At 33.0% G+C, this 18,054-nt stretch overlaps 1 protein-coding gene across 1 annotated transcript; it reads right to left on the bottom strand.

The window, feature by feature from the left end:
- Positions 1 to 5,742: 5,742 nt before the first annotated feature.
- Positions 5,743 to 7,905, bottom strand: LOC149509302 (cytochrome b6). The gene is made up of 2 exons (XM_089757744.1): positions 7,452 to 7,905; positions 5,743 to 6,627 (listed from the first exon to the last, which is right to left on the bottom strand). Exons 1-2 carry the CDS (start codon positions 7,455 to 7,457, stop codon positions 5,986 to 5,988), a joined length of 648 nt encoding a protein of 215 aa, XP_089613870.1. The 5' UTR covers positions 7,458 to 7,905; the 3' UTR covers positions 5,743 to 5,985.
- Positions 7,906 to 18,054: the final 10,149 nt, after the last annotated feature.

Genomic DNA, 18,054 nt, shown 5'->3' with positions numbered 1-18,054 from the left:
GGTAGGATGGCGGAACAAACCAGAGACCACTTCATTTCTTTTTATTCTGTTCTGATTCTGAGAGGTCATGAGTTAACCCGACAACTGAAATAGATATTGAAAGAGTAAATATTCGCCCGCGAAAATTTTATTTTCATTTTAAAAATTTTATTTTCATTTTTTTTTTTTATTTTCATTTTAAAAATTTTATTTTCATTTTATTTGATTGTTAAATTTTTGTCGATCCGAGATGAATATGATAAAAAAAGACAAAACAAAATAAAGATTCGTTATAACATTATAACAAAAACAAGATAAGACATTATCTATAAATAGAATCCATGTTTAATTACTTATATATATATCCAATATATATCCAAACAAGATATACAAATTTATAATAGATCAGATAAAATCTCAAATAGATCAGATAAAATCTCAAAGCAAAGAATCCCAGGATTCAATCTATTATTCAGTAACTACCTATATATCTTAAGAATAAAATAAAATATTTTTTAGTCATTTTTTTCGCGAGGAGCTGGATGAGAAGAAACTCTCATGTCCAGTTCTGTAGTAGAGATGGAATTAATAAACAACCATCAACTATAACCCAAAAAGAACCAGATTTCGTAACCAACATAGAGGAAGAATGAAAGGAATATCTTATCGAGGTAATCGCATTTGTTTCGGTAGATATGCTCTTCAAGCACTTGAACCCGCTTGGATTACATCTAGACAAATAGAAGCGGGGCGCCGCGCAATGACACGAAATGTACGCCGTGGTGGAAAAATATGGGTACGTATATTTCCAGACAAACCAGTTACGGTAAGATCTACAGAAACACGTATGGGTTCGGGGAAAGGATCTCCCGAGTATTGGGTAGCTGTCGTTAAACCGGGCAGAATACTTTATGAAATGAGCGGAGTAGCCGAAAATATAGCAAGAAAGGCTATTTCAATAGCGGCGTCCAAAATGCCTATAAAAACTCAATTCATTATTTCAGGATAGGAATATAGAACCAAAGGAAAGAAGTCTTGGGAATAAAAAAAACAATTGCGGGTTTCCTTTTTTTTTTTTTTTTGACAAACAATATTTCTTTTTTTCTTCGTCCTTTGTTCCATTGAAAGAAGAGATTAAAAAAAATGATTCAACCTCAGACCCATTTGAATGTAGCAGATAACAGCGGGGCCCGAGAATTAATGTGTATTCGAGTCATAGGAGCTAGTAATCGCCGATATGCTCATATTGGTGACGTTATTGTTGCTGTGATCAAGAAAGCAGTACCAAAGGCACCTCTAGAAAGATCAGAAGTGATCAGAGCTGTAATTGTACGTACTTGTAAAGAACTCAAACGCGACAACGGTATGATAATACGATATGATGACAATGCTGCAGTTGTCATTGATCAAAAAGGAAATCCAAAAGGAACTCGAATTTTTGGTGCGATCGCCGGGGAATTGAGACAGTTAAATTTCACTAAAATAGTTTCATTAGCTCCTGAGGTATTATAAGACGAGACCTCAATTCAATATAGTTATAGTATTTAAATTAGAGTATTTAAATGACATAGATTAATTAGTAGATTGTGTCTCACGTATATACCTTTACTAAGTAAAAAAAAAAAAAGAACATGTTGGTTATATCAAAATTCGGGAGCAACAATAATTTTAGTTTACCATGGGTAAGGACACTATTGCTGACATAATAACTTCTATACGAAATGCTGACATGAATAGAAAAGGAACGATTCGAATAGGATCTACTAACATCACTGAAAACATTGTTAAAATACTTTTACGAGAAGGTTTTATCGATAACATAAGGAAACATCGGGAAAGAAACAAATATTTTTTGGTTTTAACCCTACGGCATAGAAGGAATAGGAAAGGACCATATAGAACTATTTTAAATTTACGACGGATCAGTCGACCCGGTCTACGAATCTATTCTAACTATCAACAAATTCCTAGAATTTTAGGCGGGATGGGGATTGTAATTCTTTCTACTTCTCGGGGTATAATGACAGACCGGGAGGCTCGACTAGAAGGAATCGGCGGAGAAATTTTGTGTTATATATGGTAATCTGTCTAACATCCGAATTGTATCCGAATCCGAAACTTTCCATTTGTGAAAAAAAAAAGCACGGGTTGTCTAATAGAACTCCTCCTGCCCTACAGTAGTTGATACGTCAAGGAAGTTTTACCTGGAATAAAAGAACAAAAATGGATTCATGGAGGTTTAATTAGTGAATCACGTCCACTCCAGATTCCTTTAGATAATGAAGATCTGATTCTAGGTTATGTTTCAGGAAGGGTCCGATCGAGTTTTATACGTATACCACCGTGGGATAGAGTCAACAAAAGTGAAGTAAGTGCTTATGATTCAACCAGGGTGGCGTATAATTTATAGACTCCGCAACAAGGATTCGAACGATTAGGTAGTTTTTTCAACTTCAAGATTCCTTTCAGGGGGATCCAATTCAAGGTTCAAAAATTTCAAGAAACTTATTTTCTTCCAATAAGTAGATTCGGAAAAATTTAAGGAATAACAACTATGAAAATAAGGGCTTCCGTTCGTAAAATTTGTGAAAAATGTCGACTAATCCGTAGGAGGGGACGAATTGTCGTAATTTGTTCCAACCCGAGACATAAACAGAGACAAGGATAATCTTTCTATTCTAAAAAGAACTCCTTAAAGTTAAAGAAAAGAAACTAATCTTAAAGAAAGCGATGAACAAATAAAAATAGAAGATCTGTTTTGACATGAAATGGATATATCCATATATCTCTGACTTATCCTTATGAAATGATAAAATATGGCAAAACCTATACCAAAAGTTGGTTCACGTAGGAATGGGCGCAGTAGTGCACGGAAAAGTGCACGTAGAATACCAAAAGGAGTTATTCATGTTCAAGCAAGTTTCAACAATACCATTGTTACTATTACAGATGTACGGGGTCAGGTAATTTCTTCTTCCTCCGCCGGTACTTGTGGATTCAAGGGTCCAAGAAGAGGGACTCCTTTTGCTGCTCAAACCGCAGCGAGAAATGCTATTCGAGCAGTAGTAGACCAAGGTATGCGACGAGTGGAAGTTCTGATAAAAGGTCCTGGTCTCGGAAGAGATGGAGCATTACGAGCTATTCGTAGAAGTGGTATACTATTAAGTTTCGTACGGGATGTAACCCCTATGCCACATAATGGCTGTAGACCTCCTAAAAAAAAACGTGTGTAGAAATAAACACTAAAGAGATTTCAAGAGAAATAAATGATTCAATGATCTGATCAAATAAAATAATATTACTATGGTTCGAGAGAAAGTAAAAGTCTCTACTCGGACACTGCAGTGGAAGTGTGTTGAATCAAGAACAGATAGTAAGCGTCTTTATTATGGACGCTTTATTCTGTCTCCACTTATGAAAGGCCAAGCCGACACAATAGGCATTGCGATGCGAAGAGCTTTGCTTGGAGAAATAGAAGGAACATGTATTACACGTGCAAAATCTGAGAAAATACCACACGAATATTCTACCATAGTAGGTATTCAAGAATCAGTACATGAAATTTTAATGAATTTAAAAGCAATTGTATTGAGAAGTAATTTGTATGGAACTCGTAACGCCTTTATTTGTGCCAAGGGTCCCGGATATGTAACTGCTCAAGACATCATCTTACCGCCTTCTGTGGAAATCGTTGATAATACACAGCATATAGCTAGCCTAACCGAACCAATTGATTTGTGTATTGGATTACAAATCGAGAGAAATAGAGGATACGGTATAAAAACGCCAAAGAACTTTCACGACGGAAGTTATCCTATAGATGCTGTATTCATGCCTGTTCGAAATGCGAATCATAGTATTCATTGTTATGGGAATGATAATGAAAAACAGGAGATACTTTTTCTAGAAATATGGACAAATGGAAGTTTAACTCCTAAAGAAGCACTTCATGAAGCCTCTCGGAATTTGATTGATTTATTTATTCCCTTTCTAGATGCGGAAGAAGAAAACTTACATTTAGAAAACAATCAACACAACGTTACTTTACCTTTTTTTCCTTTTCATGATAGATTAGCTAAACTAAGAAAAAAGAAAAAAGAAATAGCATTGAAATATATTTTTATTGACCAATCAGAATTGCCTCCCAGGATCTATAATTGTCTCAAAAAGTCCAATATACATACATTATTGGACCTTTTGAATAACAGTCAAGAAGACCTTATGAAAATTGAACACTTTCGCATAGAAGATGTAAAACAAATATTGGGCATTCTAGAAAAGAAGTAGAAAAGCATTGCGAAATTGATTTACCAAAATTTTAAATCCATTGGATTTAGGATTTATTTCATTTTTTTTTTTTTTACTTTAGAAAATTAGAAAAAAAAAAAAAAAACGAAAATGGATTTTGAACCTTCAGCACAATCCATATATTGGGACCAGAATTGAATAAATGTATCTAGGGAGAATTCACTTTGACTTTGAAGTGACTACTCCCTAGATACGCACATCATGATATTTTATTTTAAAATTGATTCAATTTAAAAAAGACCTAAAGTTAGGGATTTATCAATCGGTAATGTTGCTCCAATACCCAACCAAAGGGCCACCGCAGTACCAATCAAAAAAACGGTTGTCGCTACTGGACGACGAAATGGATTTTGGAATTTATTAACATTTTCCAAAAAAGGTACTGTTAATAATCCCGCAGGTACTGAAACCATTAAAAGAACACACCAATAACTTGTTAGGTACTGTACGAAGTATTTGAAATACAGGAAAGAAATACCATTCAGGTAATATTTCCAAAGGAGTTGCAAATGGATCCGCGGGTTCACCAATCATTGAAGGTTCTAGAACCGCTAAGCCTACGTTACAAGCAATAGTACCGAGAATTACTACTGGAAAAATATATAAAAGATCATTGGGCCATGCGGGTTCCCCATAATAATTATGACCCATACCTTTAGCTAATTTAGCTCTTAATACAGGATCGTTCAAGTCAGGTTTTTTTGTTATTAGGATAGGTGAATTTTTCTAGATCCATCCCCCGAAGGAACCGGACATGATAATTTTTCATCATCCGGCTCAAGCAAAAATCAATCGAATCAAATGGATACAAACGGATACATATAAAATGAATCTATATGTTATCCACACATATATGAATGATTTCATATGTAAGAAAAAAGTTACCTGATTCCATTTTACGAAGTTGCAACTATACATTCCAAGGAATGCCATTTTTACAGGTAAATGCTCAATACCCAAGTAGGCGTACAAAGTTGATCGTGATCAAGTGCTTTCTGGGTCGTCTTAGGCCTTGCGATTCACCTTTATCCCAAAAATATATCGAGATTTTTTACATACAAAGGATTTACTTGTTACTAATATAGTCTAGCCTTTGCTCTTCTTTAGATCCCTTGTTTCACTCCGATAGTATAATAATAATAAATCGGGTCGATGCAGAAGAAATGAATGTATTTTCATACTATTAAGATAAGAAAGTAAAAAAAAAATAAAAATAAATAAATAAAATCTAATTTGCATTATGCCAAATCACTTATTCTACTGGATCTTACGGAGCCCTGTTCATACACGACATCGTCAGGTCTGATCATAGAAAAGATTCTCTTCAAGCGAACCAGCCTATCCTTTGTATGGGGCTTACACGGTGGTTGGAACAAAGACACATTTGGTTGTGAATTCCAATGTAGCAGATAAAGGCATATTTCTGCATGGCCCAATCAATAGTTCAAGTCACACACTCCCATAATCCATTTTCTCTTCGGGGAATTCCCTTCAACTATTCATGTCATATCAAATAAATAATAGAATATTGTGGAGTTGAAAGGAAATATCCAAATACATGTCTTATTTTTTTTTTTTTTTCAACAATCCATATTTGTAGCAATGAAATACTATTGTTCCTCCCCCAAGTAATAAGATAAATGATTGGCAAGTAATAAGATAAATGATTGGTTACAATATAGCTATGGTCTATATTCTCTATAAAGGACCAGAAATGCCTTGCTTACGTATCATTAGGAAATGCATTAACATAAATACAGCAGTAAGAAGGGGTAATACAAAAGTGTGTAAACTATAAAAACGGGTCAAAGTGGATTGTCCCACACTAGCACTTCCACGCAATAACTCTACCAAAGGCGATCCTATTACCGGAATAGCTTCCGGAACGCCTGTTACGATTTTGACTGCCCAATAACCAATTTGGTCCCAAGGTAAGGAATAACCTGTTACACCAAAAGATGCAGTCAACACAGCCAGAACCACGCCTGTAACCCAAGTCAATTCGCGAGGTTTTTTAAAACCACCAGTGAGATAGACACGAAATACGTGCAGGATCATCATTAAGACCATCATACTTGCCGACCATCGATGAACTGATCGGATTAACCAACCAAAGTTAGCTTCAGTCATTATGTATTGAACAGAAGTAAAAGCCTCAGTAACGGTTGGACGATAGTAAAAAGTCATAGCAAATCCTGTAGCTACTTGTACCAAAAAACAAGTAAGCGTAATTCCTCCTAGACAATAAAATATGTTAACATGAGGAGGAACATATTTACTAGTTATATCATCTGCAATCGCCTGAATCTCGAGGCGTTCTTCGAACCAATCATAGACTTTATTGAGATAGGTAAACCAAGAGGACTCCCCCCCTGAGAACCGTATATGAGAATTTCATCTCGTACAGCTCAAACAAAAACACCCAAATAATAGCTGAAACGGATATGGAATAGAAAGTTTGAAACTTCTTAATCTTTTCATTCAATTTTATCTGAAGACACAAAAGAGTAAAAATCCGAAAGCTCTTTTTTGTAGTTGTAATTATAATGCCAAAAAATCAAGTCGGCGCATTCGTCTTTATGTTGATCAGGCCTCTTGAATCTTCTATTTACCTACTTATTTCTTTTCTTTTTCTTTGCTTTGATTTGTTATTTATATGGAATGTGGCTTTATTCTTGTTTTCTTTATTTTTAATAGGAATTCTCTTGTTAAGACCCTATGAATCAATTGAAACTTCAGATTCATACCAGAACCGCGATGATTCAATAAAACCTTCAAACTAAGTCCAAAGATTCTTTGAGTAAGAATTATTGGATCATCACTTATTCAATGAATAGAATAGATATAATAAATAAAAATACAAAGAAAAGAAAGGTTTGTCCTTTGATCAAAATAAGCATAAACTAAATGAGAGTTTGAAAGAAGAAAAAATTTCTCGATTTATAAATAAAAAACCTCTTTCTTTGAAAATTTTTTTTTTTTTTGAGTCCGGCCGCGAGGTTTGAATATTAAGTATGAATCATAGTTCGAATACTTCGTGATCCATTTCATATATTCCGTGCTCCAGATACTAGAATGGCTATCCGACGGGATAAAACTATCTCGATCAAGAGGACAGACCCATTTTCTGTACTATCAATAGGATCAATTATAACAAGTCACACACTCATATTCCGGAAATACAGAAACAAAAAAAATTTCGCGGTCGAACTACCAAAATAGAATGGGCTAAAAAAAATCCGAGAACTAAAAGTTTCACTTTTTGTATTGAAAAGCGAGGCTTCGTGGTTCTTGTGAATCTAATTCAGCGAAATTCCATCCAGTAAAACGGAAGAATTATAAATCTCCAAAATAATAGATAAGAATATCGAAAATAAAGCCATTGCGACACCCATCAAAGGAGTCGTTCCCCATCCAGGAGCTACTTTACCATATTCCGAATTCAATGGTTTCAAAAAATCCCCTACAACAGTTCGTCTTGGACCAGATCTAGAACTACCCTCAACGGTTTGTGTAGCCATAAATCTTATTTTGTATTCAGTGAGATCTGTTGACTTTGTATATCATTCCGCTGTAAATAAACGATCTTATCATAGATCCATTGTGATCTTGAAATTATATTTATATTTATATTATTTATATTTATATTTATATATATTATTTATATAATTATATAATAATGGAAACAGCAACTTTAGTCGCCATCTCTATATCTGGTTTACTTGTAAGTTTTACTGGGTACGCCTTATATACTGCCTTTGGGCAACCCTCTCAACAATTAAGGGATCCATTCGAGGAACACGGGGACTAATTGAAGTAATGAGCCTCCCAATATAATATTGGGAGGCTCATTACTTCAATTGAGATAATGAAAAATCATTTCATTTTTTTAGTTGGAACTTTAGGCGGTTCTCGAAAAAAGATAGCGAAAAAAATTATCCCTAGAGTAGATACTAAGAGGAATGTATAAACCAATGCTTCCATAAATTCGATCGTGGTTTACAATTATAGCTTCCGTACCTATTTATTTAGAATCATCTCCCGAATAAAATAACGAAAGAACAAGAATCAAAGAAAAGGCAGCGATTTTAATCAAGATTTTTACAGCAGCCTATGTCAAATCACAAACAGAAAATAGAAGCGAAAAATAACAAAGCAATCTTGCATCAGACTACTTGTCTTCTTGTAGTTGGATCTCCAAGTTTTTGGAATGCTCCAAATTCCACTTGAGCATCCAAATCTGGATCAATACCGGCAAAAACATCTCTGAACAGGGTTCTAGCACCATGCCAAATGTGTCCGAAGAAGAAAAGCAAAGCAAACGAAGCATGCCCAAAAGTAAACCAACCCCTTGGACTGCTACGAAAAACACCATCGGATTTCAAAGTAGCACGATCTAATTCAAAAATTTCACCCAATTGAGCACGTCTAGCATATTTTTTCACAGTAGCAGGATCACTATAACTCACTCCATTGAGTTCGCCACCATAGAACTCAACAGTTACACCTACTTGTTCGACACTATACTTCGATTCTGCCCTTCTAAAAGGAACATCCGCTCTAACAATTCCGTCTCCGTCTACCAAAACAACCGGAAATGTTTCAAAAAAAGTAGGCATACGACGTACAAAAAGTTCACGCCCTTCTTTATCTCTAAAGATAGGGTGTCCTAACCACCCAACGGCTATTCCATCCCCGTTGTCCATTGAACCCGCTCTGAATAATCCTCCTTTTGCCGGATTATTGCCAATGTAATCATAAAAAGCTAATTTTTCAGGAATTTTAGACCAAGCTTCTGATAAACTTTGATTTTCGGCTAACCCAGCACTAACCCTTCGATATATTTCTTGCTGGAAGTATCCTTGATCCCATTGATAACGAGTAGGACCAAATAATTCGATGGGGGTAGTTGCTGAACCATACCACATAGTTCCAGTAACAACAAAAGCTGCAAAAAAGACAGCAGCTATACTACTGGAAAGGACGGTTTCAATATTTCCCATACGTAATCCTTTGTATAAACGTTGGGGCGGACGGACACTAAGATGGAATAAGCCCGCTAATATGCCCAATGTCCCTGCTGCAATATGATGAGAGGCTATTCCTCCCGGAACAAAAGGATCAAAACCTTCCACGCCCCACGCTGGATTTACAGGTTGTACCTTTCCGGTTAGTCCATAAGGGTCGGACACCCATATTCCAGGACCATACAATCCTGTTACATGAAATGCGCCAAAGCCAAAGCAAGCCACTCCTGAGAGAAATAAATGAATTCCAAAAATCTTGGGCAAATCCAAAGAGGGTTTTCCTGTGCGCTCATCACAAAAAATTTCTAGATCCCAATATACCCAATGCCAGATAGCTGCCAAGAAGCACAAGCCAGAAAACACAATATGTGCTCCGGCCACACCTTCGTAACTCCAAATACCCGGATTTGTTATAGTCCGCCCCGTAATACTCCAACCGCCCCATGAATTGGTTATTCCTAAACGAGTCATGAAGGGTATAACGAACATACCTTGTCTCCACATTGGATCAAGAACGGGATCGGAGGGATCAAAAACAGCTAATTCATATAGAGCCATTGAACCGGCCCAACCAGCAACCAGAGCTGTATGCATTATATGAACAGAAAGCAAGCGACCGGGATCATTCAATACGACAGTATGAACACGATACCAAGGCAAACCCATGGAAATACCCCTTTATCAAATCAACGAAAAATAGACACTATGTAACTTTATTGCATTGGAATACCTCCCCTTTTCGGTGGATTCTTTCGGAGAAAGGATTAATGTTTGTTCTATTCCATTAGTAATAAGGGAAGAATTCGGCTCAGAAGAAAAAAGAGAAGCAGATCTATTCTATACTCGATAAGTATCAATACGCAATGGGGGTTGATCCTATTTTTTATGAATGAATGCATCCCTATTTGTTCATCATTCAAAGGACCTATTCGTAAGAATTCTCTTTCATTCATTCCGCCTTTCTTTATTTTATGGCCTTAGTCTATCTATGTATAAAATATGATAAAGGCCCATATTATTAAGACCATTATTACATATTATTAAGATAAGACCATTATTACGTATTACATTACGTATTACGCTTCCACAATCAAAGTGAAATATAATATTACATATTATAATATTACATATTATTAAGATAAGACCATTATTACGTATTACATTACGTATTACGCTTCCACAATCAAAGTGAAATATAATATTACATATTATAATATTACATATTATTAAGATAAGACCATTATTACGTATTACATTACGTATTACGCTTCCACAATCAAAGTGAAATATAATATTACATATTATTAAGATAAGACCATTATTACGTATTACATTACGTATTACGCTTCCACAATCAAAGCGAAATATAATTTTACATTCTTTTTACTTTATGCCTGTTGGTATTCCAAAAGTTCCTTTTCAAGTTCCGGGAGATAACGATGCAAGCTGGGTTGACATATAGTGCGACTTGTCAAATATATTGGGTCATATGGGATTCCCCCGTTCTCTCGCCCGATCGAGATATCCCCTGTTTCGCCCCAAAAAGATTGATTGAATTATCAAAAATTTGTAGCGGGAAGTGTAATGAAGTGCAATTAGAGATCCATTTCATGGGGGTGTATCCAGATTAATATTTTCAATTAGAATGATTTATGGTTGGCTTGGTTGGACTGATAAAATGAAGTATCCAGGCTCCGTTTAGAAAAAACCCAATTGGTAATATATTTATGATTACCACCTATATCATAATCATAATTTTTCTTTTTTTTTTTAATTATAAATAAGAGCGATTTCAAACTGTTAATCAATCGAATAATATGGGAAATACGTTGAATATTTGGCGAAAAACATGAAAGAAAAAGGAATTAAATTAAAATAAAAAAAGGAAATGAAATCATAGCAAAAAGACGTGGTATTGGGTCATTTGTCCTATATGTGCAAATAAAAATCGGGCAGATCTTTACTCGGAGTAGAGCATAAACCTAAAAAAATTGAATAAAAAATTGACGAACCCCATTCAGGAACAAGAAAATGACATCGTGATTTGGATTGAATCGCAATGAAAAAAAAATGGATCAATGAAAAGTTTGTGCAATAAGTTTAGCGAATTTTTTCTATATTATAGGAAAACGGGCCAAAACTCATCTTTCTTTAATTTAATTTTAAATTTCATTTTATTTAAAAAATGTAAGAAAAAGCCCCTTCATTAGAAATTAGAAGTTAGAAAGGTCCGACTAGAAAAAACAAAGGATGGCTGGAATCTACACATTGATTTTTTTTCGCAATTTTTGTTGAACCGTATGCATCAAAAGGTGCCTGTACGGCTACTAAGGGATACAATTTTATCCTAATCAACCGAATTTATCGAGAAAGATTGCTTTTTTTGGGCAAAGAGCTTGATATCCAGACCTCGAATCAACTTGCGGGTATTATGATCTATCTCAGTATAGAGAGTAATAGCCGAGACCTGTTTTTTTTTATAAACTCTCCTGGCGGAGGGATAGTATCTGGATTATCTCTTTTTGATACTATGCAAGCAGTGGAACCAGATGTGCATACACTAGCCATGGGATTGACCGCTTCAATCGCAGCTTTTCTCTTGGTCGGAGGAGAAATTACCAAACGCAGAGCATTCCCTCACGCTCGGCGCCAATGAGTTTTTTTTTTTTATTATTGATGGAAAGAAAAAAGAAGACTATGCCTTCGCCATATGAAATATGAATTAGTAAGTAATAATAGCATGGCACTTTGAATTCGATATGAAATTTTTTTTTTATTTCTTTTTTTTTTTTTCAAAAAAAAATATTAGATTATGTATCGAAAGAGTAGTATGAGAGAAGGGGCATTTCCAATTTGATCTTAGCTATCGTGGGCCCATCTCAGGCGTCACAAACTTTTTTTCTTTTCCTACCAGAGGCTATTAACAATATTTATGTTATGAAAGAGTACGAAAAAAAAAAAGACTATTTTTTTTCTTTCTTTTTTTTTTTTCAAAAAAAAAAAGAAACTTTGGGATTGCTGAATCACAGACGAAATAAATATATAAAGCAACGGAGCCATCATAGTATTTTTAAACTTTTCCGAAAAAAAAAGAAAAAGAAGGATGGTAATTGGATTATTTATTAATCTGGGTCTAATAGACTCTATATTTTCTCTTTTTTTCGATGAAAGAAAAAAGAGAATTCCATTGTAAAGCCGTATGCAATTGTAAAGCCGTATGCAATGCGCAAAAAATGCCTGTACGGTTGTTCAATTCTATAGCTATTCTTCTCGCCTCATTATGTGAGTTAGAAGTATGTTATATCATCAGGGTAATGATCCATCAACCTATTAGTATGCTTAAGGATGATGGCTTCAAAGACTGGGTCATGGAAACAGACGAAGTAATGAAAATGCAAGAAGACATCATAGAGGCTTATGTACAAAGAACGGGCCAGCCCCGATGGGTTATAAACAAAGACATGGAAAGAGATAATTTTATGTCAGCAAAAGAAGCCAAAGATCATGGAATTGTGGATCATATAGTGCGTACAGAATCGAGACCTATAGTGAATGAAAAACCTATAGTGAATGAAAAACCTATAGTGAATGAAAAACCTATAGTGAATGAAAAACCTATAGTGAATAACAAACCTATAGTGAATGAAAAACCTATAGTGAATGAAAAACCTATAGTGAATGAAAAACCTATAGTGAATGAAAAACCTATAGTGAATAACAAACCTATAGTGAATAACAAACCTATAGTGAATAACAAACCTATAGTGAATAAAAAATGGAGACTAGTTAACGACAATGGCAATGGAAGACCACCATTTGACGACAATGGCAATGGAAGACCACCATTTGACGACAATGGCAATGGAAGACCACCATTTGACGACAATGGCAATGGAAGACCACCATTTGACGACAATGGCAATGGAAGACCACCATTTGACGACAATGGCAATGGAAGACCACCATTTGACGACAATGGCAATGGAAGACCACCATTTGACGACAATGGCAATGGAAGACCACCATTTGACGACAATGGCAATGGAAGACCACCATTTGACGACAATGGAACACCATTTAATTTTGATTTAGATTGATTTAATCCCTCTTATTCCTTTCCTTCTTTTTCTCTTTAATAGATTAATATTTTATTAATCTATTAAAGAGAAAAAGAAGTAATTCATAATCATCTGGTTAGGATCGATCTAAACCAGTCTATTATGTATATGATTGTATATGATTCAGCATGCCAACTATTAAACAACTTATTAGAAATGCAAGACAGCCAATTAGAAATGTCACGAAAGCCCCTGCTCTTCGGGGATGTCCTCAGCGCCGAGGAAGATGTACTAGGGTGTATGTGCGACTTGTTCAGATCATGGGCTGAGAAAAAGGAAACAATTTTTCAGTATCAACGATCAGTACCAGTGAATAGAATGGGGTTCTTCCGTTCACTATCTAAAAAAGATAGATCTACCATATCCTTCTATTGTGTATGAAATTTATGGTTTCCATTGGCGCAAATCCAATCTTGGAATTTTTTAAAAATTCCCCATTGGTAGCAAATGCTTATCCATTAAGCGGGGAAAATCCTATTTAAAAAGCAAAAAGATTATGCTTCGACTCTTGCAAAGAACGGACTAACAGGGTCAGCTACCCAATTAATCCTCCTAATTACATACCGTTACTGTATAAGATAGATCTCGTTGTGAAAGATCTATTACTGAAAAATTTATGAGTAGAGCCGAAGAGTGTGAACTGTACAAGTTACCAATTAAATGTTAAATGAAGGAATGAGCTCCGGTGTATAGAGGGGACCTCACCGTTTAAGAAGTAACCATAGAAACGATGGAACCCACTATTTATTTATCCATTTCTATTTACTCCTTTATTTTAGTTAATATGCTTTTTTTGATACCTAGTATCAATACAATTTCTTATTTCAAGGCGAAATGAAATGCCTAGAAAAAAGGAAAAATCGTGGGCGGGACGGTTATAGTAGCAAAAGCCATTGGAATTTTTATTTTATACATTGGAAGAATCCGTTTTGTTATTAATAGACTAGAAAAGAATAACTGAAAGAAAGAATTAGTTATTCATCAAAATTTCTTTTATTCAATGACCAGAATGAAAGAGGGATATATAGCTCGGAGACAAAGAGTAAGAGCTTTGGTTTCGGCTGATCGGGATAGAGATAGGAAAAAAAGATATTTTCGTCGTTTGTGGATCACTCGAATAAATGCAGGAATTCGAGGAATGGGGGTATCCTATAATTATAGTAGATTAATAAAAAATCGGTACAAGAAACAGTTGCTTCTTAATCGTAAAATACTTGCACAAATAGCTATCTCAAATAGGAATTGTCTTTATATGATTTCCAACGAGATTATAAAATAAGGAGATCGGAAGGAATCCACCGAAATGCTTTAAATGAAATGGGGTTCCCTCGAGAATGAACTCGAGGGAGGTAGAGTAGAAATTAATATGATAAAAAAATTCTGATAAGGTCATCAAAACAAGAAAACAAGATGAGCGAAGACGCTCAATAAAAAAAAAAAAAATTTATTTTTCTTCCCCAACCCGATTCGATTCTTTTATTTATTTCTTTTTTCTTACGACACGACAATTTTGATTATCAGATTTTTTGAATAAAGCATCAGTCTACGTTTGATAATTTTGAGTCAATTGAAGGGTAAGCCTATTTATTTCTGGTTCTAAGAGCAGTAGTTCTAGCGGTCGACTCTCTTCTTTCAAATCGTTTCTCATTTCTGGTTCTAGTTCTAGCGGTCGACTCCCTTCTTTCAAATCGTTTCTCATTATTAATAAAGGGTAACGAAGATAAAATACGAGCTTGTTTTATAGCAATAGTAATTAATCGTTGTTGTTTTAAAGTCAATCTATTTACTCGCCTAGATAAGATTTTTCCTTGTTCACTAATAAATCGACTAATTAAACTCATGTTTCTATAATCAATTCGATCCCCCGATTGGATCGGGGGCAAACGCCTACGAAAAGATCGCTTGTATTTATCCATCATTTCTTTATTCCTTATTTCTAAAAATAATCCTATCCTATCCTTTTCTAAAATCCTATTTTGATCGGATCAAATTCAAATTATAGAATTAATAGAATAAATACGATTTGCTTTGTTTTTTTTATTATTGTATTATTTATTTATTATTTATTTCTTATTTATTTGTTTATTTTATTAGTTTATTTTAATTATTTATTTATTATTTATTTGTTTATTTTATTAGTTTATTTTATTATTATATTATTTATAGATATTTATTTAAATATAATTTCATATTTTAATATATTTAATATATAAATATAATTTCATATTTTAATATATTTAATATATAAATATAATTTCATATTTTAATATATTTAATATATAAATATAATTTCATATTTTAATATATTTAATATATAAATATAATTTCATATTTTAATATATTTAATATATAAAATATAAATATAATTTAATATTTTAATATATTTAATATATAAATATAATTTAAATAAATATCTATAACTGTGATAATACATAAATAATAAATAAATATAATTTATAAATATATATAAATATAATTTCATATTTTAATATATTTAATATATAAAATATAAATATAATTTAATATTTTAATATATTTAATATATAAATATAATTTAAATAAATATCTATAACTGTGATAATACATAAATAATAAATAAATATAATTTATAAATATATATAGAACCGACACGAAAATAATAAATAATTAATAAAATAAGAAATAAATAATGAAATATAGTAATAAATACAAAATATAGTAATAACTAAAAAATATAGTAATGAATAAATCATACAATATAATAAATAATACAATATTAACAATATTAAAATTAACAACAATATTAAAATTAACAATATTAAAATAATCATTATGCACGAATAGAAAATAAAAAAAAAAATAGTTAGTGATATTAAAAATCTAATTCCTAATCAATGAAAATCCAACTCCTAATCATTCGAAGACTGTAAACTAAAAATCATTCGAAGACGGTAAACTAAAAAAATAAATAATTGACTCGAGAATAAAGAAAAAAATTATTAAAAAAATAAGAACTAAATAAAAAATAGAATAAAAAAAAATAAAAGAATATTGATACAATCATATACCAGGTTAAAAAGGTTAAAAATTTATTAACGTGCATATCGAATAATTTAAAACTAAAAACTTCACTTTAAAAAGAAAGCGTGGAATAGACAAGGAAATACAAATATAGACTAATATATAAATAAAATATTTGTTATATATTAGTTATATATTATATCTAACTAATTATATACTTAATATTACTTAATATATTATATAATATATATTATTATACCTGAATACCTAATGTCCTATTTTCTCATACTAAATACCTAATGTTACCTAAATACCTAATGTCCTATTTTCTCATATTCTCGGGAAGGGTTGACATACGAGTACTTGATTCGATTTATTTCTTTATCTCCCCGTGAATTGTATGTTTGTAACAATAGGAACAGAATTTCTTCAATTCCAATCGACTAGGCGTATTGTGTCGATTTTTTTGAGTAATATACCTGGAAATGCCCGTTGATTCCTTATTAACGACGTTTCGAACACAACTGGTACATTCCAAAATAATCGTTACTCGGACATCTTTACTCTTGGCCATGAACCCCCTTTGAGTTTTTAATTCACCCAACTCTTCTATTTTCCGATCAAAAGTGAAGAAGAAAGGAATGAAAATAAATAAATAAAAGTTGCTAACTCAAAACCAAATCCTGAAAGATTTCGTTGCAATCAATTGCAATCAATATAGTAAATCAATATGTATTATACTAATAGTAAATAAGTAATACAATGATTTCTAACTCGATTTAGAATCACAGTACGGTATTTTCTTTAAGTATCTTGTAGGATACTGTTGTTCCAGCCACATTTCTCTTTTCGCTCTACTAGTAATTTAATTGGAGCTTGAACCCAAGTTTTGTTGAGGTTCAATCCACTTTTTTCGTTCTACCTTCCTTATTTATTTTATATAATTCTTATATAATTAGAATTCTAAAAAAACTAAATAGAATTATTTCTTATATAATTAGAATTCATTTCTTATATAATTATAATTCTAAAAACAACTAAAGTCAAGGGGGGGCGAGAGATTAGTCACAGATATTTGATTGTATATCGATCTAATCTTTTTCACCCCGTCCCGCGACAATAACTAGAATTAAAAAAAAGGGAATGTTAACGCATCCGGGAAGAAACGATTGATCTCTATCAATAAACCCGCTAAAGAACCGAACCAGAGAGTACTTAGTACCGGTGCTACGGAAAGATATGTTTTTAGATCTCGCATTTAAAATCCTCCTTCTTTATCGTATTACATACATTATGGTAATACATATATAATCACATGTATGTGTGGTTAAAGACCACTTGTATTTGTATATTTGTACCCGGAATTCCTAATTCAAAATTAAAATTTAAATGTACAATGATTCGATAGATAAGATTTTCCTTTTCTTAAAACAGCAAAATAGGTCCCTTTCTGCCTGAGAATTCCCGCCAAAAAGATTCATTTATTATTCATTATATGGTTGTTATATGATATGAGACCAAAAAGAGGAAATGGAAAGATAATTTTTGTATATCAATAGATGAAATAAGGGTGTGGAAAACAAGACAGGGATTCTCTACAATAACATCGTAGGCCAATTGAA

The sequence above is a fragment of the Durio zibethinus genome, unplaced genomic scaffold (assembly GCF_047325235.1).
Source record: "Durio zibethinus cultivar Kanyao isolate XHJ-2024 unplaced genomic scaffold, ASM4732523v1 HiC_scaffold_199, whole genome shotgun sequence".
Classification (NCBI taxonomy): Eukaryota; Viridiplantae; Streptophyta; class Magnoliopsida; order Malvales; family Malvaceae; genus Durio; species Durio zibethinus.
This window is presented reverse-complemented; position numbering and strand designations above follow the sequence as displayed.